Source organism: Crocuta crocuta, unplaced genomic scaffold (assembly GCF_008692635.1).
Source record: "Crocuta crocuta isolate KB4526 unplaced genomic scaffold, BGI_CrCroc_1.0 scaffold1079, whole genome shotgun sequence".
In the NCBI taxonomy this organism is placed as follows: domain Eukaryota; kingdom Metazoa; phylum Chordata; class Mammalia; order Carnivora; family Hyaenidae; genus Crocuta; species Crocuta crocuta.
Window position 1 is genome coordinate 75440 of NW_027529995.1, and position 26516 is coordinate 101955.

Here is a 26516-nt window from a genome sequence, read left to right on the forward strand (position 1 = left end):
CTTTGATCACAATCCTTGTACTTTAAGCCATATTTTTGTTAATGATGTCACACATAATTACAATAATTATAACAGCAGTAGCAGTTTACAGTGCCAGACAGTGTGCTAAATGCTTCCATGGATTGACCTTTACAACATCCTGTGATAATAGGTAAGACAGTGTGGCTTGGTGGAGGAGCCAAAATGCAAACCAGGCAATCTGACACCAGAGCCAGCCCTCCTCAGTACTCTGTTGCACTGCCTCCCCACGCTGCAAAGACATGGAAGAGACTAAATTGACCGCTCCCTGCATTTACTGTTCACTATTCTTAGAGTAAACCACTGGGAGAAATAGTCAAAAACCTTTATTCCAGAACAAAATTTGTAGTGAACGTGTGTGGCTTCTAACGATGCAGCATCTCCACCTTTTATCAGTGAGGTCAGTCCTCCAATTTAGCTTTTGAAAACTACTATTTCTCCTTTGAAGACTATCTCAGTAGAAGGAACTCAGTCTTTTTATCAGATCACCCATTAATAATTCTTCTATTTCCTGTAATAATGAAATCAAGAAACTAAAAGGTACTGTGCTCTGGTGACTTCTAGGAAATAGAAAACATTATTTTCAGGGGAGAATCAATGTGATGAATGTGAACATTTGCTTGACTCAGAACTGCTGTATTCCCCATACCCAGCACCATTGGGGGGAAATGATAGGTCCTCAGAGAGTACCTGTGGGGTGAGTTGGATGGGTATATGCATGGATAGTTGAATGGACCAGCAAGCTAAGGGTGTCATAGTGCTAAGACAGAGTACATAAATGCCAGTCTCCAGAAATGCCTATCACTGTGTGTGCTATACAATGCAGAGTATGTACACTCAGTCCTAGCCCTATTGATTTAGGTCCATTGGAATTTTTTCTTATTCTGTTGTTTAGAAAACATCTGTTTTGAGTGTAATATTTGCATGGTCCTTTTTGTTATTTAATTGTAATATTTATCATATTTTATGAGCACTAATGGTTAAAGAATATGCATGGAATTTTGATTCTTCATTTTTGTACTTAAAATATGTTTCAAAATAGGACTACAGAAATTTGGAAAATGTTTTTAATGATCAGTTGGATGATTCCACTTCCTAATGCAAATACTAATGCCATTTTTAAATTTTCCTCTGTTTTCTAAATGTATATAAAAGTATTTTAAATACTTGGAGATCATATCTGCAAAATTATCTTTATGATGTAAATGTTTTTATGATAAGAGAGGTAGAAAGGATGTACTACAGCTTTCTCTTACTTTCCATTACACTGCTGCTTTTACATGCCTTAAAGTGTTAGAAGCCAGAGACCTGAAATTATATCAGAGAAATTAAGAATAGCTAATATGAGGTGACTGGATAGAATATTTCCTTGATATAAGAACACAGGATCCCAGTGGTAGAAAAATTAAATCTCTTACCAACTTAAGTATATTCTATAATCAGATTCAATGGCATGGTTTTGCCATTAAACTGTAAACTATCATAGTTATGACCAACAGTGTATTACTCATCTCAACATGCAAAACTTAGGATTTTGTTTTTTGCACTCAGTACCAGAAATTATTTCTTCTTTAAAAATTCATGTTTTTCTGCGGCACTTGGATGGCTCAGTCGGTTGAGCGCCCGACTTCAGCTCAGGTCATGATCTCACAGTTGTCGGTTCGAGCCCCATGTCGGGCTCTGTGCTGACAACTCAGAGCCTGGAGCCTGTCTTTGGATTCTGTGTCTCCCTCTCTCTCTGACACTCCCCTGCTCATGCTGTCTCTCTCTCTCAAAAATAAATAAAAAACATTAAAATAAAAAACTTAAAAATAAAAATTCATGTTTTCTATTAAGTATAATTTAAGTTGTACTATGTAATAGAAAAACTTGAGTTTTTATCTTTTACTAGAAAAACAGATTTCTTCTTTATTCTTGCCTACTGAAAAGTACCAATCTAAATTTTGATTCTTAATTATGGTAATCATTTTAGCCTATGCAATTAGTATATTTGCTTCCACCTTTTTCATATAGGTTCTTATTTTTATTTTAGCAATCTTATTGCTACTTCTTTAACCTCTTCATATCTTTTCTTNCCTGACTGAGCCACCCAAGTGACCCTGTTTTACTAGCATCTTCTAAAAGTAGTTCATAGTCTAGTTGAAGAGAAAAAAATATACTTCTCCTTTCATTGTCTATGGAATACTTTTACAAGATGCAGTAATTCATAACCCTTGTGCTGGAGGATAGGGTGGTCACAGAGCAGCTCTGAAACCCTGATGAGAATTATAGACTGTCTCCTCAGAAAAAATTCATACACGAGCACACACATACTCTTGTAAGCAGTTTTGGAGTTCACAATCCCCTAGCTCCTTTTGACTCCAGGTTTAGAAAGTAAGAAAAAGGCTAATAACATTTACTGAATATAAATTATTTTGAACCCAAGAGTTCTGGCTCTCTGAAATTATTTTCATGGCTTTATACTACCTTCCAGTCAATTGCCAATCACTGTCTATTATTCTTTCCTCCCCAAGTTATACCAGATCTTTTAAATATGGGGGTATTTTTTAGGAGTAGTACTCCTTGGTTAAACTTTCATCTAAAGTTTCTTAAGATATTGACTACTGTGTGGCGGCCTTTACTGTAACCAATGTCAGTATTAATTAAGTTGAAAATGAGATAAAAACTCAACTAGGGGTACCTGGGTGGCTCAATTGGTTAAGCGTCAACTTTGGCTCAAGTCATGATCTCACGGTTCATGGGTTCAAGCCCCACATCAGGCTCTGTGCTGACTGCCTCCTTTGGATTTGATTTCCCTGTCTTTCTGCCCCTCCCCCGCTCGTGCTCTATCTTCCTCTGTCTCTCAAAAATGAATAAGAGTTTTAAAAAATTTTTAAAAATTCAATTAAAATGTACATTCTTTGAGTTCAATATCTTTCAGAGGTGATTTTTATGTGTTTGAATTATAAATTTACTTGGACCCGGAATAATTCTTTCATGCTAATGAATGTAATGCATGCCCGAGCCTTGAGCATACTTGTAGGATTGGTAGGATGAAAAAAATAAAACATGACTTATCAATGATCTATAGAAAATACATTCTTAACTCAAGCAATCCGTTATAGACATGATACTGAATGAATTCATTTTCCATCAGAAGGGGGAACTGCTCAGGGATTAAAACTAATCACAGTCTTAAAATTCCCAGCCTCGGGGCGCCTGGGTGGCTTAGTCGGTTAAGCGTCCGACTTTCGCTTAGGTCATGATCTCGCGGTTCGTGGGTTCGAGCCCCGCGTCAGGCTCTGTGCTGACTGCCAGCTCAGAGCCTGGAGCCTGTTTCGGAGTCTGTGACTCCCTCTCTCTCTGACCCTCCCCTGCTCACGCTGTCTCTCTCTCTCTCTCTCCTAGAAATAAATAAAATATTAAAAAAAAAAAATTCCCAGCCTCATTTATTTACCTAATGGTGAGCACAATTAGCTGTTGCTGAATAAAGGCATGTCCCTGCTGGTGTCGTGTCTCAACCTCTATGCACAGGTTATGGCAGAGATATGAACTTCCAGGCACATAAAGAAGAGATGAATAATCGGAGGACGTGGCATGCTGAGTGTGTTCTTTCTCTTTACTAGGCATTTGGGCCTGGACTTGGTGCCTCGAAAGGACTTTGAAGTAGTGGATTCAGACCAGATTAGTGTCTCAGATCTCTATAAAATGGTAAGAAAAATAATGCAGGGTAAGCTTGTTCCTACACACTTCATTCTTTTCTTCTTTGTTTTTTATTCCTAATTGCATTATGAAACAATATTGCTAAAGTTGTTCCTTTGTCTTTGTCCCAGTGAATATAAGGGATCTTCTTTTTGCTGACACTACATATCACCTTTGCTTTCTAAATGGAAATACTGTGTAAGCCTGTATTATAATATCCAGGAATCATTTATCAGTTGGTTTTACTAGTGAATGGAGCTCTTTCAGCCTGCATCAGTTACCAAATTCTGTCTCTCACCACCTCTTAAGAAGAGAAGGTAGAACTGTTGGTGGGAATGTAAACTGGTACAGCCCCTCTGGAAAACAGTGTGGAGGTTCCTCAGGAAACTAACAATAGAACTCCCCTATGACCCAGCAATAGCACTGCTAGGAATTTACCCAAGGGATACAGAAATGCTGAGGCATAGGAGCACATGTACCCCAATGTTCATAGCAGCACTCTCCACAATAGCTAAAACATGGAAAGAGCCTAAGTGTCCATCAACAGATGAATGGATCAAGAAGATGTGGTTTATCTATACCATGGAATACTACATGGCAATGAGAAACAATGAAATCTGGCCATGTGTAGCAACATGGATGGACCTTGAGGGTGTTATGCTGAGCGAAATAAGTCAGGCAGAGAAGGACAGATACCATATGTTTGCACATATAAGAGGATTAGGAGGAACTTAATGGAGGGCCCTGGGGGAGAAGAAGGGGAAAAATAGTGGGGGAGAGGGAGGGAGACAAACCATGAGAGACTCTTGAATGCTGAGAACAAACTGAGGGCTGATGGGTGTGGGAGGGAGGGGAAGGGGAGTGATGGGCATGGAGGAGGGCACTTGTGGGGATGAGCACTGGGTGTTATATGGAAACCAACTTGACAATAAACTACTAAAAAATAATAAAAAACAAAAACAAATGCAATAGAGAAGTGATAGTTCCAGATCAGATACTTGGGAACTTTGGCATGTGTTAATGTGTTAATGATTATGGGTAAGGCACAGAAGGAGGAGAGGGTCAGATCATGAAGAGTTTTGTAAGCCCCAAATTGCACTTTGTCTAGTAGTCTGATAGAGCTACAGAAGTAACATGATCGGATATGGGTTTCAAATGCTGACTCTGTCTATAGAGAATGTAAAATTCAGAAGACCAGAATCAGGAAAGAAAAAGACCACAGAAGTGATTCAGGCAATAAATAATGACTAGACAGCAATAAGAATGAAGAAGAAATGCAGAAGAGAATATAGATGTTAGTAAATAAAAATGATGAATTTTGATCAATTAGATGTGGAAAGTGAAGGGTGATTGAGAGTTTGAGGCTAAGACCTCCCTCTCAGAATGGGAGCTTAGAGTATGCTATTTTTGCTGAGGATTTTGCATTTTATCCCAAGTGTAACAGAAAGCCTGTGAAGGTATTTGAGCAGGAGAATCACATAATCTGGCTTACATTTTAAAAGGATCTCTCCAGCTGATGTGTGCAGAAGGACTGGAGTGGGGCAAGAATGGAAGCAGGGAGCAGTCATTCAAGCAAAAGATTTTAATTTTCAGTATTTGGGCTAGAGTTGGAGCAATGAAAGTGGTAAGAAATTATTGGATTTTGAGTGTGTGTTGGAGATAAATCCATTCGGAGTTGGTGATAGATTGATTTGGTATATGTGTGCACCAAAAGAGGAAGGTCAGAGAAGAATGATTCCTATGTTTTGATCTTCCCAACTTTGACCTTGAAATGTGTAATAGGAAATATTGTGGGAGAAACAGGTTTGGGAGTAGAGCAGTGAGGATCAATACATTAGTTTGGTTTTTTTTCAAGTTTGAGATGACTTTTAGACTGCCAAACTGAGATGTTGAAAGTCTAGAGTTCAAAAGTGAAGCTCAGATATAACAACTTTAGAATCATCAGAATATTATGTGGTATTTATTTATTTTTATTTTTTTAATGTTTTTTATTTAGTTCTGAGAGAGAGAGAGAGAGAGAGTGTGTGAGCAGGGAAGGGTCAGAGAGAGAGGGAGACACAGAATCCGAAGCAGACTCCAGGCTCTGGGCTAGCTGTCAGCACAGAGCCTGACTCAGGCCTCAAACCCACAAACCATGATATCATGACCTGATCTGAAGTCGAGCACTTAACCGACTGAGCCACCCAGGCGCCCCTATTATATGGTATTTAAAGATGTTGGATGAAACGACCATTCCCTTCCACAAACCTTCATACAGTAAAACCCAGTGTTCAGCAGATTTTACACAGCACTTCTGGACAGCTTAGCATCAGTAAACATTGGAGGAAACCTCCCACATAAAAGTCAGAGACCAGAACAAATACATGTGAAAAGAAATTTGAAGAAAGAGATAAGTCAGTAGAAGAAAATAGTGGTTGCTGTCTGCAAAGAGAAATCAGGGAACAGCCAAGAAACAGAGGGGAACAATCGAAGAAGCAAGTGAAAGAGCTCTAGAAAATTAAAATGAGATAACTATGGTAAACTTGATATAAATATTTGAAAACAGGATGACACCAACAAAAAATTAGCAATAGGAGAGAAATGTTAGGAAAGTTAGAGGTTTGATCCAAGAGATCCAATATCCAGATAATGGAGTTAAAAGAGAACAGCGATAAAGAAGATTACTGAAGAAATCCTATTAAAAACTTTTGCAGGGTAGTGATATCACCAAGATGGTGGAGTAGGAGATTCCATGCCCTGTCTGCCCATAAAGATTAACATTTAGACAGGCATGAATGAAAAATAGCTCTGGGAGAGCTCAGAAGAAAGCCATCATTTAAGAAGCTTCAGCAACACAGTGGAGCAAAACAAAACAAAAAACAACCTCAGAATAATCATACAAAAAGCATAGGAAAAACACTTTCATTTTGCTACATCATTCCATATCCCAGGCTGGCACTACTCAGCACCAAGAAGGAACTCTCTGGCCTAAAAGGGTTCCCCTCTTCAGGAAAAGGAGAAGAGAATAGGCGACCAGCTTTCTCAGCCCTTCAGGCACTGTATAAAGGATCCACTTCAGTTTTACCCCCATCGAGAGGCTGGCAAAGCTGAGACATCCAGAGATAATTAGGAATAAGGAAAAGGGAAGGGGCTACCCATATCAGCCATGCGGCGAGAGTGACCATGGTTCCCACTGGCCTCCTCTGTGGATTCCAGCAGCCTTCACTTTCTTTTGAAGACTTCAACAACCCTTATAAATGCTGCAAACTCCCTCAGCTTTCATCACTGAGGACTTCGTCATGGACCCTAGGAGACTGTACATAGAACCCCAGCATCTTTCACCTTTAAAGAAACCAGTGGCCAGCAAAGCTGCCATAGAACCCCTGAAGGTTTTCTCACCAAGTTTTTCACTCTGCGGGAATTTGCATTTACAGATGCCAGCCCCCTAAGCACCTCCCCACCACTCTCTGGGGCATTAAATACGCAGCAGCTAGCCCTACCCTCTGTGGCTGTAACATGCCAGCTTAGATTCCCATGGCTAAATTCCATGGTTGTGCATATGTTCATATATAGCCCCTTCAGCTGTGTACCTCCTGGCCTGACTTCTGTCATTGGCCTTCATTGCCATGCACGCTCCCATGGTGAACTCCTAGATAGACAGGAGTATATGCCAACAACCAAGACCCCCACAGCTGCTTATGGGCCCAGATCTGCCCTTATACTTGTCAATGGCCTTCATTGCTGGGGACACCTAAAGCTAACCCCTGCAGCTATGCACCTGCATACTGCCAGTCCAGCCCCTGTCCCAGCCTCCACTGCCTCGTACAGCTGTGCAAAAGCATGCCAGTAACCAGGGCATCAGCCTCTTCTGCTAGTCCCTGTGTGTCTACAGCTTTCCCATAACACTTTGCAGATATCTGCAGCTGAAGGTAAACACACTATTAGCTCTGGCCACCACTGCTGTCTGCCCAGGTTTCCAGCCACTGGATTTGGAAGAGCCACTGAGGACCCAACCAACCCATTGCAGACACTGCAGACCCTCGCAACTCTCCATAGAATCACATGGTTGTCGTTATTGTTGACCCATGTGGCCTATGCCAAGAGACACACACTCCCGGGCCCAGAATTGCTACATGCCCTGTACTTGGTACCCTGCACCATTAGACCCATTCTCTAGCATGCCCTACCCATCATTGAAGATCTTTCCTCATCGAACTCAGTCAGTATGGTCTAGAAATGGTGACTGCTCTTTGCATACACAGACAACTATTCAAGAGTACAAGAACCACAAAGAATCAGGGAAATGTGACAAAACCAAAGGAACACAGAAAACTTTCAGTGACTCCAAAGAAATGGAGATACACAAATTGATGACAGATAATTCAAAGTAATTGTTCTAAGATGCTCAGAGGGCTTGTAGATCTCACAGAAAAACAGTTCAACAAAACTGGGTAAATAATAGAAGAACAAAATGAAAACTTCAACAAAAAATATAAAAAATGATGAAATAAATTTTGGAGCTGAAGGATACAAAGACTGAAGAATCAATAGAAAGCTTCAAAATCAGAGTGGACTCCCACAACTATATGGTCAACAAATCTTCAGCAGAGCAGAAAATACTCCAATGGAAAAAAGACAGTCTTTTCAACAAATGATGTTGGGAAAACTGGACAGAAACATGCAGAAGAATGAAACTGAACTACTTTCTTACAACATACACAAAAATAAATTCAAAATGAAAGACCTGAACATGAGACAGGAAACCATAAAAATGCTGGAAGAGAATACAGACAGCAACCTTTTGAACCCTGACCAGAGTAACTTCTCCCTAGACACATCACCAAAGGCCAGGGAAGCAAAAACAAACATGAATTATTGGGTCTTTTTATGTATATATGTATGTATGTATTTCTTATTCCTAGTAAATTACTTTATTTTGTTTCTTTTATAGTTTATTGTCGAGTTGGTTTCCATATAACATCCAGTGCTCAACAAGTGCCCTCCTTCATGCCCATCACCCTTTATCCCCTCTCCCCTACCCCCATCAACCCTCAGTTTGTTCTCAGTATTTAAGAGTCTCTCATGGTTTGCCTCCCTCCCTCTACCCAACTATTTTTCCCCTTCCCCTCCGCCGTGGTCCTCTGTTAAGTTTCTCCTGTTCCACATATGAGTGAAAACATATGGTATCTGTCCTTCTCTGCCTGACTTATTTCACTTAGCATAACACCCTCGAGTTCCATCCATGTTGCTACAAATGGCCAGATTTCAATCTTTCTCAAATTGCCATGTAGTATTCCATTATATATATAAACCACATCTTCTTGATCCATTTGTCAGTTGGTGGACATTTAGACTCTTTACATGATTTGGCTATTGTTGAAAGTGCTGCTATGAACATTGGGGTACACGTGCCCCTATGTATCAGCACTCCTGTATCCCTTGGGTAAATTTCTAGCAGTGCTATTGCTGGGTCATAGGGGAGTTCTACTGTTAATTTTTTGAGGAACCTCCACACTGTTTTCCAGAGGGGCTGCACCAATTTACACTCCCACCAACAGTTTAAGAGGGTGTCTGTTTCTCCACATCCTCGCCAGCATCTATAGTCTCCTGATTAGGTCATTTTAGCCACTCTGGCGTGAGGTGGTATCTCAGTGTGGTCACTAAGAAAGTGACCACTTTCTTAGATTGTATACAAATATAACTTCAAAATGGATGAAAGACCTAAGTGTGAGGTAGGAAACCATCAAAATCCTGGAGGAGAAAAAAGGCAGCAACCTCTTTGACCTCAGCCAGAGCAACTCACCACTTACTAGATACTTTGCCAAGGGCCAGGGAAACAAAAGCAAACATAAACTATTGGGACTTAGAATAAAAAGCTTCTTCCAGTGAAGGAGACAATCAATAAAACTAAAAGACAGCCTACAGAATGGGAGAAGATATTTGCAAGTGACATGTCAGATAAAGGGTGGGTAGGGAGATAGGCTAAATGGGTAATTGGCAATTAGGAGGGCACTTTTTGGGATGAGCACTGGGTGTCATGTATAAGAGATGCATCACTGGGTTCTACTCTTGAAGCTGAGGCTACACTGTTAACTAACTTGAATTTAAATTAAAAAAAAAAACATACCACCACAGGTATATACACACACATAGACGCGCACACACATATACACACAATGGAATATTACTCAGCCATCAAAAATGAAATTTTGCCATTTGCAGTGACATAGATGGAGCCAGAATGCGTTATGCTAAGTGAAATAGGTCAGAGAAAGACAAATACCATATGATTTCACACATGTGTAATTTAAGAAACAAAACAGATGAATATAGGAAGTGGGGCAAGGGAAAAGAGGGAAACAAACTACAGGAAACTCTTAACAATAGAGAAGAAACTATGGGTTTATGGAGGAGGGTGGGTGGGACATTGGCTACATGGGTGGTGGGTATTTAGAAGGATACTTGTTAAAGGTGAAAGATTTATATGATCTGAAGAGAAACCAGAGAGACCATAGGGGAGAAGAAGGGGAAAAATGGTTGGGGAGAGGGAGGGAGGCAAACCATGAGAGACTCTTGAATGCCGAGAACAAACCGAGGGCTGATGGGTGTGGACGGGAGGGGAAGGGGGGTGATGGGCATGGAGGAGGGCACTTGTGGGGAAGAGCACTGGGTGTTATATGGAAACCAACTTGACAATAAACTATTAAAAAATAAATAAATAATTTTTAAAAAGGAGGATATTTGTTGGGATGAGCACTCAGTGTTGTATATAAATGACGAATCACTGAATTCTTCTCCATAAACCAATATTGCACTGTATTTTAACCAACTAGAAATTAAATATAAATTTGAAAGAAAAAGAATATTTTACTGTATGGAGGATATTCTTTTTTTTTTTAAATAGTTTATTGTCAGGTTGGTTTCCATATAACACCCAGTGCTAATCCCAAGTGNTATGGAGGATATTCTTGAAAGGTATTTTATAGAACTGTAGAAGAAATAGGAAAGGACCCTATAATTTAAAACTAAGGTACCCTTTTTTAAATTTTTAATTTTTTAAATGTTTGTTTATTTTTGAGTGAGAGACTCAGAACATGAGCAGGGGAGAGGCAGAGAGAAAGGGAGACACAGAATCAAAAGCAGGCTCCTGGCTCTGAGCTGTCAGCACAAAGCCTGTCATGGGGTTCAAAGTCACGGACCACAAGATCATGACTTGAGCTGAAGTCAGATGAATGCTCATCTGACTGAGCTACCCCTGTGCCCCAAAAACTAAGACTTCTAAAACAAAAACAAAATGTAGTAGAAGAATGGAAGTGTAGTTGGAATACACTGTTTGGCTCACAAAGTATTTGTGTTAATTTTAATTAGCTATTCCTCTTTGGGGAATGTGGACACTTGAAAAGTATGTAAGAGCTTCTAAATTATGGGGAGATCTAACAGAATACTCACATTATAACTTCCTGTTATGTTGTTATCTTTCCACATTAGTATGTGTTGGGACTGTGTTAGTCTTTTATCTTCTAGTGCTAATTAATATTTTTATTAGATCAGTGTACTTTCATTTCTGTACTTAATTGATTAAATTATTTGCTAGCAATAGAACATCATCTTATTAGTGATCTGACTAGGTAGGTCTTATATTTCCTTGTAAGACCCACAATACTTAACACAATTCCAAGCATATATATCAGGCAATTAACTGTGACATTCAGTTGAATAGAATGTCTGAAGTTGCAGGATTTTTTCCATATTGGTAGACTTTTGTGGACTAAATGAACCAGAGACTTCAAAGGGCTGAAAATGCCTTCTGTACAGGGGAAATTTGGCAGAGCAGTAATGTAGTGCATACATTCTTTTTATGAGAAAGAAAAATTTATTCCACACTTGATCTTAGCCAAAAGGCCGAGAAACAATAGGAAATTTTATTCCGAACACAAAGGATACAAAAGCAATTGTAAGAGTATATTTTGTTTAATTATCTGGTAATAAATTAGAAAACTTGGATAAAACGAAAAAGTTTTCCTAGGGAAAGATAGGTAACCAGTATTAACAGACATACAGATTTAAAGGAAGTATTAGTATTTGACTTGCTAGACAGACATCTGGCCAGCCAAATATTTTTATATATACTCACAAAGGTCTTTGAATATATTATACTATTAATTAGAAAATATGATTGGAACATTAACAGCAAGAAATTCTATGAGGTTTATAACCAGGAGACAAATTGCTGAATGATTAGGTAATAACATTTTAAGCTCTATCGCATTAGGCCATATTTTTTTCAAAAAATGCAGTTCTTAATTAATTTTTATTTTTGATGTATTTCAGATATAAAATGATTAAGGTACAGTCTTTTGCTCTTTGGGAGGGTAAAGTCTAAAGTTGGGTAGCAAACACATAGAAATAATACATTATAGCCTTAATACAGGTGATGATGGTTCTGAAGAGGGATATATCAGCTGAATGCTGCCTGAAGAGGAAGTGGTTTTTCCCTATAGTGCCATGAAAGAGGTTCCAGAATGCCAGTTTTGATGCCTTAACCCTGGCCACCCACTCAGTGTTTGTTAGACTGGTTTGAGAGTTCTCCTTAAATTTGATGCTTCTGAAATCTAGAATAACATTTGTTATTGTCAGAAGGGATGTTTTACACTGAAATTAGCTGTAAACACCTATATATATAATTATTTTTGAATATTTGTGTTTAAGATTGGTAATCATTTTTAAGAATTAATCAGTAAATCCACTTGAGAAGAATGACTTAGTATAGCCCCTGAATGTAAAATAGAACAACGGAAAGCATTTTGGCCAATAACTTTCCCAGTGGGATATGGATCAATAAACCATAGAAAACTATTTTTTTGAAAGCCTGATTTTTAAAAAATGTTTTGTTTTTTATTTTGAGAGAGAGAGAACACAAATGTGTGTGCATGGGCAAGTCAGGGGAAGGACAGAGAGAATCCTAAGCAGGCTCTGTGCTGTCAGTGCACATTACCTGAGCTGAAATCAAGAGTTGATTGCTTAGGGGTGCCTGGGTGGCTTAGTCAGTTAAGCGTCCAACTTCAGCTCAGGTCATGATCTCATGGTTTGTGGGTTCGAGCCCAGTGTCAGACTTTGTGCTGACAACTAGCTCAGAGCCTGGAGCCTGCTTCAGATTCTGTATCTCCCTCTCTTTCTGACCATCCCCTGCTCACGCTGTGTCTCTCTTCTCTCTCAGAAATAAATAAAAACATTAAAAAAAAAAAAGTTGGTTGCTTAACCAACTGAGCCATTCAGGCATCTGGAAAGCCTAATTTTTTAAAAACTTTTTTTGTATGTGTTTTCTTTTCTACATATACATTCTATGTGATGATTTCCCCAGCTGTTGGAGGCCCATTTTATTATATTTAATATGTATCATGGGGAATGGATAAAGAAGATGTGGTTTATATGTATGATGGAATACTACTTGGCAATGAAAAAGAATGAAATCATGCCATTTGTAGCAGAGTGGATGGAACTGGAAGGTATGCTAAGTGAAATAAGTCAGTCAGAGAAGGACAAATATCACATGTTTTCACTCATATGTGGATCTTGAGAAACTTAACAGAGACCATGGGGAGAAAGGAGGGGGGAAAATAGATACAAATAGAGAGGGAGGGAAGCAAACCACAAGAGACTCTTAAATACAGAGAACAAACTGAAAGTAGATGGGGGCGTGGGGGAGAGGGAAAATGGGGTGATGGGCATGGAGGAAGAGGGCACTTGTTGGGGTGAGCAGTGGGTGTTGTATGTAAGCCAATTTGACAATATATTATATTTTTAAAAATACGTATCATGGGAACATATAGTCCCATCAATGACATTAATAATTAATAACTTACGAATATAGCTAATGATATACATGAATATTTAATAATGAGCATATATAGCTAGTAAAATACATTTAAATTAATTTTTAATTGTATTCAGTTTTCCAAATGCACACATTTAACCCCAAATAAAAGAAATGAAAACAGTCTACTCAGCAACCATTCTTCCTACCCATGTGATGTAAAATAGTTCAAATGAGTGCTGTCTCACACTTCTAGGGCCCAAAGAGAGCAGATAGAAACTCTCATTGTTGAGTTTACCAAGACCAGGGACTGAATTGTTGTGAACACACAATTACTCCTACTTCTGAATGTGACTGACTTTTCTACATAACTACTTATTAAGAATAATACCTATAATGATAAAATAGGACTGATGAGCCACTTAACAATATGAAAGGTATCATACCAGATTAATCTGCATAAAACCCTATGAGGCTGAGTTTAGCACAAAATGTTATCCTCGCTTTCATATGAGCAAACACAAATGTGAGTCAAGATTTAAAACCAGGTGTTCTCACTTCTGCACTTAGGTCCCTAACTACTGTGTCATGCTGCTTCCTGTTATGTAATTTGAGCCTCACAGTAACTGAGAGAAAGACAATAAAAGCTTTTATCTAAGTTTTACAGTTGAGGACAATGTCTCTTGGAGAGAGTAAGCAATTTATCTGATTTCACAACCCATTTACATTTAGCTGGGATTGGAATCTGCTTCTTCTAACATCAGCCAGCAGCAAAGGAACAGAGTGTTGGGGGTGAGGGGTACTTCAGGGTAAAGACTACACATCCTCCAGTGTAAAGAGCCTACAGAAGTTGGATCTTGCAACTCAGGATATGGTAGAGGGTGTGGAGCAGACAGCACCAAAGCAAAAATCTAGTAGCATGCTCTCATCACTTAGCTGGTACTCTGAGCTGTAAAGGCTTGGGTTTGAATCCAGACTTTGCCACCGTCTTGCTATATGATCTTCAGCACATCACTTTCTCACACGAAGCTTTAGTTGTCTCCATCAAATACAAATAGCATTGTTCTTAAAAGGTTATTAGAATTAAATGAAAGCATATATGCAAAAGACTACAGAATGCACAGCATATAGGGTGCTGAATAAAAGTTTCTTTCCCAGTTGAGTGAATTTTTCTTTCTTTCTTTCCACAGCACTTATCTAGCCGGCAGAGTGTACAGCAAAGCACATCCCAGGTAAGCAGCTTAACTAGGCCTCCCAATATTTTCCTCACCGCTTTCTTTTAAGAAATCACAGCATGGGGGGGCGCCTGGGTGGCTTAGTCGGTTAAGCGTCCGACTTTCGCTTAGGTCATGATCTCGCGGTTCGTGGGTTCGGGCCCCGCGTCGGGCTCTGTGCTGACTGCCAGCTCAGACCCTGGAGCCTGTTTCAGTCTGTGACTCCCTCTCTCTCTGACCCTCCCCTGCTCACGCTCTCTCTCTCTCTCTCTCTCTCTCTCTCTCGCTCCTAGAAATAAATAAAACATTTAAAAAAAAGAAATCACAGCATGGGGATGCACCAGCCAATGATAGCCACCCCTGAGGTCTTGATTTTGTGGTGCCTTTCATCTAAATGGCCCTGATCTCTAAGCAGATTTGCCCAGTCTCCACTCACTCCTCTGTGCAAATTTACTTCAGCACAATTGAAATAGACTGGGAGACTAAAATGAATCCACCTGGGAGAAAACAAAAGTGTCATTTAGAATGGTAGCTATTACCATCTAACAGTGTAAATCAGGCCTATCAGGGTGGCAGTGTCTCCAAGAAATAACTTTGAATTTAGAAGTTTATGGAGAGTTTAGAAATTTGTGACCTTGTGGAGATTTTAAGTTCACTCATAAATTGGAATTACTGTCCCTATATCTCCTTCACTCAGTTTACTTCTCCCAGCTGCATATTTGCCCACTTCAAACCAAGTATATTGATGCAGCACTACCTTACTAGCAGAGAAAACATCTTCTGTCTCTCTTAAATGATCCCCTTTGGTAGTATGAGGAAAGCTAGTCACTAAGGTTTCATTTTATTTATGACAAATGCATGAATAACTAAAATAGGAATCACTGATTTTTGTCTCCCTCATTAGGTAGATACAATGCGCCCACGTCATGGGGAAACCTGTCGGATGCCAGTGCCACATCACTTCTTCCTCAGCCTGAAGAGTTTCACCTACAATACCATTGGGGAAGATACCGATGTCTTCTTTTCCTTATATGATATGAGAGAAGGCAAGCAGATCAGGTAAAAGATACTAGAAGTTGTAGTGAGGTTGAGATTGTATAAGGATGGTATTATCTGGGTCGTAAGCATCTCTGGCCTTCAGAGAAGGTAGATGACAGAAGGGAAAACAAGATTAGGTAACCTCCTCTTTCTTAGCAGGGAGTTTTGCCTCAAATCCCAGTTTACCTCGAAGTCACATGTAGCCTCTTTTTTTTATCCTATGCCTATTTCCACATGGAAGTTCAAACTCCAGTCTTGTCTGTTACCATCTTAGGGAGAGAAAAGGATGCATCTATTCAGTGCCAGAGAAAACACACGGGAGAAACATAGAACAAAGCAAATTTAGCAGAGAGGTCCAGCTCCAGAATGCAGGAAGCCCTGGAGCAGCCTTGCTGCATGTGGGAGACAGGGTAATAGGTTAATGGTGTCCTTTCTAAGAGCAGCCAAACCCTAAATGCTCTTCCAGCCCTGCAAAGGGGAGAGCATCTTCTGGACTGAAGGGAAGGTTGATCTTATTCCCTCATTCCTCTTTACCTTGGATTGGAAGAGAGGCCACAGAATGGATCTGATATGCAGCAGACCATGTATCTGGGAAGAGCAGTGAGGCCTTTAAGCATGTGCAAGTACAGTGGTGCTTTCATCGTGAAAGGTGGGGAGTAGTCAAGGAGACACTCCAAGTTTCTGTTCCTCTGCAGGCCAGCAAGGCTCTGATGGGGTGAGATGATCTTTATAGCCAAATTGGAATTTTAGGGCATCCAGCATTTCTCTGTGGTCCTCTTCTACGCTGGGCAGGGAGAAAGTAAATTTGGGGATGCTTTTATATTGCTTGGAAACTTCCTGTATTCAGAGTGCTTTATGGGTTTTTTACTTTGTTTTGTTTTCTTTACTTAAAATTTGAAACAATAGTTTCATTTTTCCAATTGCATGTTATATATGGGAAAATTAAAAATGGAAGTTATTATAGTACAAAAGAAGAGCAGTTAGTTTGCATGTTCCACAGTACCTTGGTCTTGACATACCTTGCCCCCCCAATTTTTTTTTATTTTATTTTATTTTATTTTATTTATTTATTTTTTTTACAAATAGTTTATNTACATGCTTTCTTGGCCTACTGGACAGAGAAGATCTAAGCCCAGCAGAGACTGGTTTATAACCCACATAGGGTCATTAATGCATCAGTTTTTTTTGTCTTTGGGCTTATTATTTGTAATCGAGCCTCAAGAAACATTAAAATATTTTAAAAGAAGAAAAGGGGAAAAAATGTTCTTTTTTGTAGAGTTGCTGGAAATGTTTTGGCCATTTAAAAATCCCTCAACTAAATTAGAGAACTATACCACCTTTCCATTAACATAATAAAACTAAGGTCCTTAGCTGAAAATACTACTTCTTTTCTTTAGTTTTAAGAGTGAACTAATAAGCAGAATTTAAATCTAGATTGAATTGTTAAATGTTCTTTCTTCTTTCTGTTAGAATTTGTGTAGTTGTATAAGCCCTCAAAAATTTTAGTTCACTGAGCTGATGATGCCCGCTACGTATACTTTCATAACAGTTGTTAAGCTGATAATATGTTTACTTCCTTGAATTAATTATCAGAAATCATGAAAGGTTAGGGATGTATTACATCAGGTGCACAGAGTGCTGATACAAAGCAGTCAGCTAATCAATCAAACAGTGCTAGTCTAGTGTTCAGTATCGCCAGGATACTCCCACCTCTCTGCCAGAGGACAGGGCTGAGCTGGAGGCACAGGCTCCTGAGAGGAGCAGCTGTTCTTGCACTCTGAGTCTCATTGCTGATCCCACAGGCAGACCTAGAGAGGCTCTAGTGCATGACAGACTGCAAACCTACATAGCACATCCTGATAGCTATTGCCTGATGAGTGTTAAATAGTCTGCAGGAGGGAAGAAACAGCAGCTGGTAGGATGTTAGTAGCTCTGTTTTTATGACATTTTATCATTCTAATAAAATCATTAATATTTAGCCTTGAAAAATAAATTTCTTATTAAGACCTCTCCCCTGAGCTTCAGAGCCTCATTTCCTTTTTCCTACTAGACATCTGCCCTTGGATGTCACCCAGACATTTCTACCTCAGCTTATCTAAACTGAATTCATTTTCTTTCCTCACACATACACTTCTTCCTGTATTCCTTAGATCATGTGAAAGGCATTATCATTTGCTCAGAGATCCATGTCAGAAATTTGGTGTCCTCTTAGGCTCCTCTCTTTATATCTCCTTCCCTTCTCAATTAATCCCTATATTTTATTGACTTCTGTCTCCCAGATATCAGTCAGATCACTCTCCCTACTCCATCCCCCCATCACCCCACATCCTTCACATTTCTCCCAAATACAAATTCCCTGGATCTACTGCCTTCCTACTCAGAGTTACTATACACAGCACCACCATACTTATCTTTTATTTTAAAAAACAATTTTTTTCTTTCATAGTTTATTGTCAAGTTGGATTCCATATAACACCCAGTGCTCATCCCAACAAGTGCTCTCCTCCATGCCTATCACCCCCCTTCCCAGCTCCCCCCATACTTATCTTTTAAAAATTAAAACTGTTCACCTCAACTCTCACTTAACCTAAAGCTCTTGCTACTTAGTATGGCATAAAAGGCCCAGCATAATAGAATTCTGTTTCTTTAACTTTATTTCCTGCATCCCGATGACTTTGTTATCTTTCCCTAAACATACCTTGTTCTTTCATGCCTCCCTACCCTTGTTAGCTTGGTAACTCCTATCCATTAAAACTCAGCTATATGAAACCCTCTTCAGTATTTATGGGTAGAATCAAGCCCTGGGACTTCATTGTGCCTATGATGACAACCTGTACCTGGATTCATCCTATTACTAGTTGTTAAATTGTAATTGTACACTTGCATATAGAATTCCCCCATTGGAATGGGAGCTTTCTTATGTGTCTTTGTACCATTTTCTCTCCAGTTGAGTGCTAAGCACAGGACTTTGGATATTGGAGCATTAAATAACTATTTATTGAATGAATGAATGAATGAATGAATGAGTGAATGAGTGCATCTGTCAAATAAGGACCAATTAATCCTCTAAATCAAGAAATGTTTATTTAGAAAAAAAAAAGAAATGTTTATTTAATTGAACAGTTTAGCAAGATTTACTAAGAATTTCTTTTTGTGGGCCCCTGTAATGACTGCTTGGGATTTACAGGTTAAAAAGGAATGTCCCTAACACTGAAGAGGGCTGAACAGGGCATAACAGGGCATAACAGGATTTCTAAAAGGCATGAAACATGTTTTCCTGATTTTAAGTACTGACACTGAATGGTAAAGTAGGATTAGAGCATATGTCTTACATGAAGTAAGACTTTAAGCATACTAAGCAGTCAGGAAAAAAACAAACAAATAACCTTTCAGATGTAAACTTTTATAGAGTCTTTTAAGTTAAAAAAATGAAAAGTCCTAAGTCATTGGTTTTTATATATTTTTCTAATCAGTCACATTTCAGACCTTGCTTTGTATTTAGGATTGAACCGTATAGTTTTGAAAGAAATACAATCAGCTTTACAATGTAATACACTGAGAGAGATGGCTTTTCCTTTCATGGTAAGCACATCAATTGTCACCAAGGTTTTGAACTCAATATTCAAAGAACTATTTTTTTAATAGTTTATGTCAAGTTAGTTAACATATAACACCCAGTGCTCATCCCCACAAGTGCCCTCCTCCATGCCCATCACCCCCCTTCCCCTCTTCCCCACCCCCCTCAGCCTTCACTTTGTTCTCAGCATGCAAGAGTCTCTCATGGTTTGCCTCCCTCCNTTTCCAGAGGTGTTGTACCAGTTTACATTCCCACCAACAGTGTAGGAGGGTGTCCATTTCTCCACATCCTCACCAGCATCTAGATTCTCCTGATTTGTTCTTTTTAGCCACTCTGACCAGCGTGAGTTGGTATTTCAGTGTAGTTTTGATTTGTATTTCCCTGATGATGAGAGATGCTGAGCATCATTTCATGTGTCTGTTGGCCATCTGGATGTCCTCTTTGGAGAAGTGTTTGTTCATGGCTTCTGCCCATTTCTTTACTGGATTGTTTGGTTTTCAAGTGTGGAGTTTGGTTAGTTCCTTATAGATTTTGGATATTAACCCTTTATCTGAAATGTCATTTGCAACTATCTTTTCCCATTCCATCAGTTGTTTTGTTGATTGTTTTTATTGTAGTTTTATTGATTGTTTCCTTTGCCATGCAGAAGCTTTTGATCTTGATGAGGTCCCAGTAGATCATTTTTGCTCTTGATTCCCTTGCCTTTGGGGATGTGCCAAGTAAGAAATTGCTGCGGTTGAGGTCAAGCAGGTTGTTTCCTGCTTTCTCCTCTAGGGTTTTGATGGTTTCCTGTCTCACGTTCAGGTCTTTTATCCATTTTGAGTTTATTTTTGTGTATGGTGTGAGAAAATGATCTAGTTTCATTCTTCTGCATGTTGCTGTCCAGTTTTCACAGCACCATCTGGTAAGAGGCTGTCTTTTTTCTATTGGATGCTCTTTCCCGCTTTGTCAAAGATTAGTTGGCCATACATTTGTGGGTCCAATTCTGAGTTCTCTATTCTATTCCATTGGTCTGCATGTCTGTTTTTGTGGCAATACTGTACTGTCTTGATGATGACAGCTTTGTAGTTGAGGCTGAAGTCTGGGATGGTGATGCCTCCCATTTTGGTTTTCTTCTTCAATATTACTTTGGCTATTCACGGTCTAAAAACCACCATATTTAATCACAGAGATTTGCAACTCCAGATTGAAGGAGAAATTTGGAGGACATCTTAGAATTTGCCTGCATCAGGGATCACTTCTACATAAACACATTCTATATATTTAAAAAATATATGTATTGTCCAGTGAAAACAGCAAGTTTACAATTATAAGTATAATATGACTTGTGTTTGTGGGGAAAAATTATATATGTCTATATGAATATAATTTATATTATAATCTTCAGTAATTTTTTAAAGACTAAAATTTCTAAAAAAAATTCTTTAATTTTTTAAAATGTTTTATTTATATTTGAGAGAGAGAGAGAGAGACAGCATAAGCAGGAGAGGGTCAGAGAGAGAGGGAGCCACAGAATCTGAAGACAGTCCTCAGGCTCTGAGCCAGCTGTCAGCACAGAGCCCGACATAGGGATCGAACCCACGAACCGTGAGATCATGACCTGAGCTGAAGTTGGACGCTTAACCAACTGAGCTACCCAGGCGCACTTAAAAAGAATTCTTGTACTGACTGATATGTAAAGTTTTGGTAGCGATACTTTCTTAAAGTAGCTGGCAACAGTCTTACAACAAATTATAACAAATATCAGCTTTGCTATGTGAGTAGATAAATAGACCAGAATGTTTCATTTATACTTCTCCCCTTCAAGTAGCCAGCTTCTGATGTCAGTGTGGAACAAACACCTGCTTTGCTTTGGAGTAATGAGGTAATAGAAGAACAAAGCCTATAAACAGCCAGAATTTAAAATGTCCTTTGTATTTTTTCCTTAATATCATAGTTTCCCCTTCTATAAGGAATGTATTGCCTTTCTTAAAAAAATTATTTTTTCTATACATACATCTATTAAGATTGTTAACTTTTGGGGTGCCTAGGTGTCTCAGTTGGTTAAACATCTGACTCTTGATTTTATCTCATGTCATGATCTCATGGTTTGTGAGATGGAGACGCACTTCAGGCTCTGAGATAGCGAGGAGTATGCTTGGGATTCTCTCTCTCTCTGTCTCTCTCTCTCTCTCTTTCTCTTTCTCTTTCTCTGCCACCTCCCCGCTCATGCATGATTTCTCTTAAATGGGTAAATAAACTTAAAAAAAAAAAACAGATTGTTAATGATTATATTAATCTAATTTAATAATTACCACATAATTACTTCCTCAAAATAACATAAATAATTTTCTTTTAGAATAGAATTTGTGTTAAAATTTGTATTTGGTTCTGTGTGGATACACTTTTTCTTTCTATTATGTGAATTTCCTTATTGAAACAAGGAGTATTATTGTATAACTAACTTATTTTCTGTGTACCTCTGGGGTGCCTGCTAATATGTCTGGTTCTCTTGCTGGCCCTTTACCAATTTAGCAAAGTGCTCTAAAGTCTCAGGGTACCAATGATTGATTTCATCACTCAACTGGCTTTCTCTAAGGAGTCTTCTCTATGCCAGGTTTTTCTGCTAGGCCTTGGGAACACAAAGTTGCCCTCAGAAACTTAATCTCTCTTAATTATCATGTGAAAACACTTATGTTAGCTATCTTTTCATGGCTGCTGTGCAGAGTAAGCTAAAATACTTCATTTCTCATTCTTCTGGAGTTTATTCAGCATTCAAAATACCCTTGCGTAGAATTAACTTTTTCTTGAAAATCAGCTTTTTCTGTAGTTGAAGTACAAAACTCTCCTTGAGAGTCCAGCATTCTACCCAAATGAGGTAGTTTGCCTCTGTGAAAATCTCAGGTGCTCTTGAAAGGAATTTTCCTTTAAAATGATATGTGAGAATTTTGTTTATTAAATCAAAGAGTTTTGCTTCCCTCTGCAAAAGAAAAAAAAAAAAAAGAAAAAATTCATGTCTCAAGAGGCACCTGGGTGGCTCAGTCTGTTAAGCGTCCAACTTTGGCTCAGGTCATGACCTGGCACTCTGTGAGTTCGAGCCACACATCGGGCTCTGTGCTGACAGCTCAGAGCCTGGATCCTGCTTCCAATTCTGTGTCTCCCTCTCTCTCTGCCCCTCTCCCACTCACACTCTGTCTCTCTCAAAAACAAATAAATATTTAAAAAGTTCATATCTTACAATGCAACTGGAGCTTTTTGGTAGGAGCTCAGGCAGCCGATGAGGGGCCTGCAGTTCAATCTTGATCCTTCCACTCAGGGCCCCATTGTATGGCCTAGCCTGCCTTAACTAACTTGCTCTGGAACATAGCCTCCAGCTCACTACCCAACATTACCCCCAAGGATTTTGTCTGAGTCCCCGTAGGAATAAAAGGAACTACCACCCTGGCTCTGGTGACTTTCAGCATCATCTTCCTTTTCTACTCTGCTCTCTAGCCTGTCATTGTCAGTATGCATATCTTCCTTGGAAATTTCAGAAGTCTAGGGAAATTAAAAATTAGCTCACTTTCTATCATACAGAGAAAGCCAGAGATCTATGATCTATGGATGGAGAAACCAACAGACAGATATTTAAGTGAAACTGCTTATAATCCTATTGTCTTATAAGCTTTAATTAATATATTCTTATATAATGCAAAACTGAAAATATAGAATGAATACAAATATGGTTTAAACCCTAATATATTTCATTTCAGTGGCCAAGCCAACCCAACATACATTCATATATATGCCCAAGGCACAGGTCTTGTTCAAATACATTAGAGTGAAAATCTGCTAAGAGATAGTCAAAGCAAAACTTTCAATTTAGATATGCACCATGATCGATGGTTAAACCTGAGTCTTTTTTCATCTGAGAATAAGATCAGAAGTTGGCCTCCTGTGTATGCCAATGGTTATTATGCTCTGATTATTGATGTCAAACTAGAGAAAATGTTCTTAATGTTTATTTTTGGGAGAGAAAGGAGGGGAGGGGCAAAGAGAATAGGAGAGAGAGAGAATCCCAAGCACATTCCATGCTGTCAGCACAGAGCCTGATGTGGAACTCAGATCCCACGAACCATGAGATAATGACCATGAGCCAAAATCAAGAGTTGGATGCTCAACTGACTGATACAGTGTCCTATAGAGTTTAGATTAAAATGTTAAAAGAAGTGGAACAAGGGGGAGAAGGAGGGCGGAAATGGTGGGGGAAAGGGAGAGAGGCAAACCATGAGAGACTCTTGAATGCTGACAAAAACTGAGGACTGATGGATGTGGGGGGGAGGGGGGATGGGCATGGAGGAGGGCACTTTGGGGATGAGCACTGAGTGTTATGTGGAAACTAATTTGACAATAAACTATTTGTAAAAAAAAATAAATAAATAAATAAAAATAAAATATTAGTCATTAAAAAAAAATGTTAAAAGAAATGGTCAGGTTTTTAAAGACAATCTTTGTTTACAAGGAATTTGCCTTCTGTCTAGGCTGTAATACACAGTACATAGTAGAATAGAATGACCAATGCTTCTGACATAAGTTCAAAAGAAATCCTTTGCCTGGAGAGGCATGTAGAGAATTAAGGGGTATCAAGATAGGAATTATAGTAGATTGGTATAGTAATTTATTTATAAATCAGATATTTATTTTGCACTTAACTATATGCTTCCACTGTTATAGGCTCTAGAGATATGGCTGTAAATAGAACACACAAAGATTCCTGCTCTAGAAGTGTAGTGAAAATTCTGATAGTAAAAATCAGTCCAAAAATACAATAAATAAGTAAGGTTTATAGTGTATTTGGAGGGATAAGTCTTATCGAATAGAGAAAGTAAACTATAAGGGAAATTTTGCTATTTTGAATAAAGTAGTAATGGTAAGCCATTCCAGAGAAGGTGAATATACCATGGGTCCATCTTCCAGGGGAAAGATCTCTTGTCTACCATCCTCTCATCATTAGATCTCAAAATGACTTCCAAATTAACAAGGTGGAGCCGAGGGATGGGATTACAATCAGACTTCTCACTCTTAGTCATTTAACTAAGTAAACTAGATAGGAGGCTTTTGCAGTAATCCAGATGAGAAGAGGGTGTCTTGGATTTGGGCTGTCTTTTAAGGGTACAGATGTGCTGGTTTCATTTCTGGTATGGTAGAGTGTGCCCCTATCAGGCTAACCCCTATTAACACTGGCTAAAAAACAAAAAGCAATCACCTTAAGGTTCTGCAGAATGAACAGAATCAGGCAGTTATTGGAGGGGAGTAAAAATTTGAAGAAAGGGACCAACACAGGGTGAATTTCCTTTTTTGTGATTTGGTCTGAGTTGCAGTCTCAGAACATTGTGGGGTAGCTAAAACTTCAGTAGAAAACCTCCATATTTTTAGCCTGAGGAATTAAGACACGGAGGCTGGGGCAAACATGACCAACACAGGGAGTCTTGGGGAGAAGAGGTAGGAGATGGAGAATCCAAAGTTCTATATATGAACACTGCCCGTGATGGCAGGTGATCCCTGAAACACAAATAGGCAAGGCAAACTCAAAGCAGGTAGCAACTAAGGCTAAAAGAAAACTGAGATTTGACCTCCCATCAATCACAGGAGAAACATTACAGATTAAGCCAAGCAAGTTAATTCCTATTAAAACAAAAATACTAATTAAACGTCCCACAGCATAACAATTATGATGTCCAAGATATAGTATGAAATTTTGGGATATACAAAGAACCACAAAAATGTAACCTATTCTCAGGCAAAAAAGCAACCAAAAGAAACCAGTCATAAGAGAACTCAGGTGTTGGAATTATCAGACAAGACTTTTAAAGCAGCTGTTATGGTCAGTGAGTAAATAAATAGGGAGAGGGAGGGAGGCAAACCATGAGAGACTCTTGAATGCCAAGAACAAACTGAGGGCTGATGGGGGTGGGAGGAGGGAAAGGGGGGTGATGGGCATGGAGGAGGGCACTTGTGGGGATGAGCACTGGATGTTATATGGAAACCAACTTGACAATAAACTATTTAAAAAATGGTAAAAATCTCAACAGAAAAATACAAAATACTTTTTAAAATAACCAAATGGAAATGGACCAGATGTATGGCCAACTAATCTTCAACAAAGCAGGAAAGAACATCCAATGGAAAAAAGTCTCTTCAACAAATGGTGCTGGGAAAACTGGACAGCAACATGCAGAAGAATGAAACTGGACCACTTTCTTACACCATGCATGAAATTAATTCAAAATGGATGGGAGACTTAAATGTAAGACAGGAAACCATCAAAATCCTAGAGGAGAAAACAGGTAGCAACCTCTTTGACCTCAGCCAGAGCAACTTCTTACTAGACATATCTCCAGAGGCAAGGGAAACAAAGGCAAAATGAACTACTGGGACCTCATCAAGATCAAAAGCCTCTGCACAGTGAAGGAAGCAATCAACAAAACTAAAAGGCAGCATACAGAATGGGAGAAGGTATTTGTAAATGACATATTGGATAAAGGATTAGCATCCAAAATCTATAAAGAACTTAGCAAACTCAACACCCAAAAACCAAATAATCCAGTGAAGAAATTGGCAGAAGATATGAATGGACACTTTTCCAAAGAAGACATCCAGATGGCTAACAGACACATGAAAAGATGCTTAGCATCACTCATCATCTGGGAAATACAAATCAAAACCACAATGAGATGCCACCTTATACCTGTCAAAATGGCTAAAATAATTCAAGAAACAACAGATGCTGGTGAGGATGCAGAGAAAGGAGAATCCTTTTGCACTGTTGGTGGGAATGCAAATGAGTGCAGCCACTCTGGAAAACAGTATAGAGGTGCCTCAAAATATTAAAAATAGAACTACTGTATGATCCAGCAATTGCACAACTAGGGATTTATCCAAAGGATACAGTACTGAGTTGAAGGGGCACATGCACTCCAATGTTTATAGCAGCACTATCAGTAATAGCCAAATTATGGAAAGAGCCCAAATGTCCACCAACTGATGAATGGATAAAGAAGATATATATAAACATACATACATACATAATGGAATATTGCTCCACAATCAAGAAGAATGAAGTCTTGCCATGGATGGAAACAACATGGATGGGATGGAACTAGAGTGTATTATGCTAAGCTAAATAAGTCAAAGAAAGACAAATACCCTGTGATTTCACTCATATGTGGAATCTAAG

At 38.9% G+C, this 26516-nt stretch overlaps 1 protein-coding gene across 1 annotated transcript in view; it reads left to right on the forward strand.

The window, feature by feature from the left end:
• Positions 1–26516, forward strand: part of DOCK3 (dedicator of cytokinesis 3) — a 194813-nt gene that overhangs the window by 17986 nt on the left and 150311 nt on the right. Inside the window, exons 4-6 of the mRNA XM_077763419.1 lie at positions 3624–3708; positions 14683–14724; positions 15611–15765. Coding sequence (XP_077619545.1) covers positions 3624–3708; positions 14683–14724; positions 15611–15765 — 282 coding nt within the window. The remainder of the gene's footprint in view (positions 1–3623; positions 3709–14682; positions 14725–15610; positions 15766–26516) is intronic.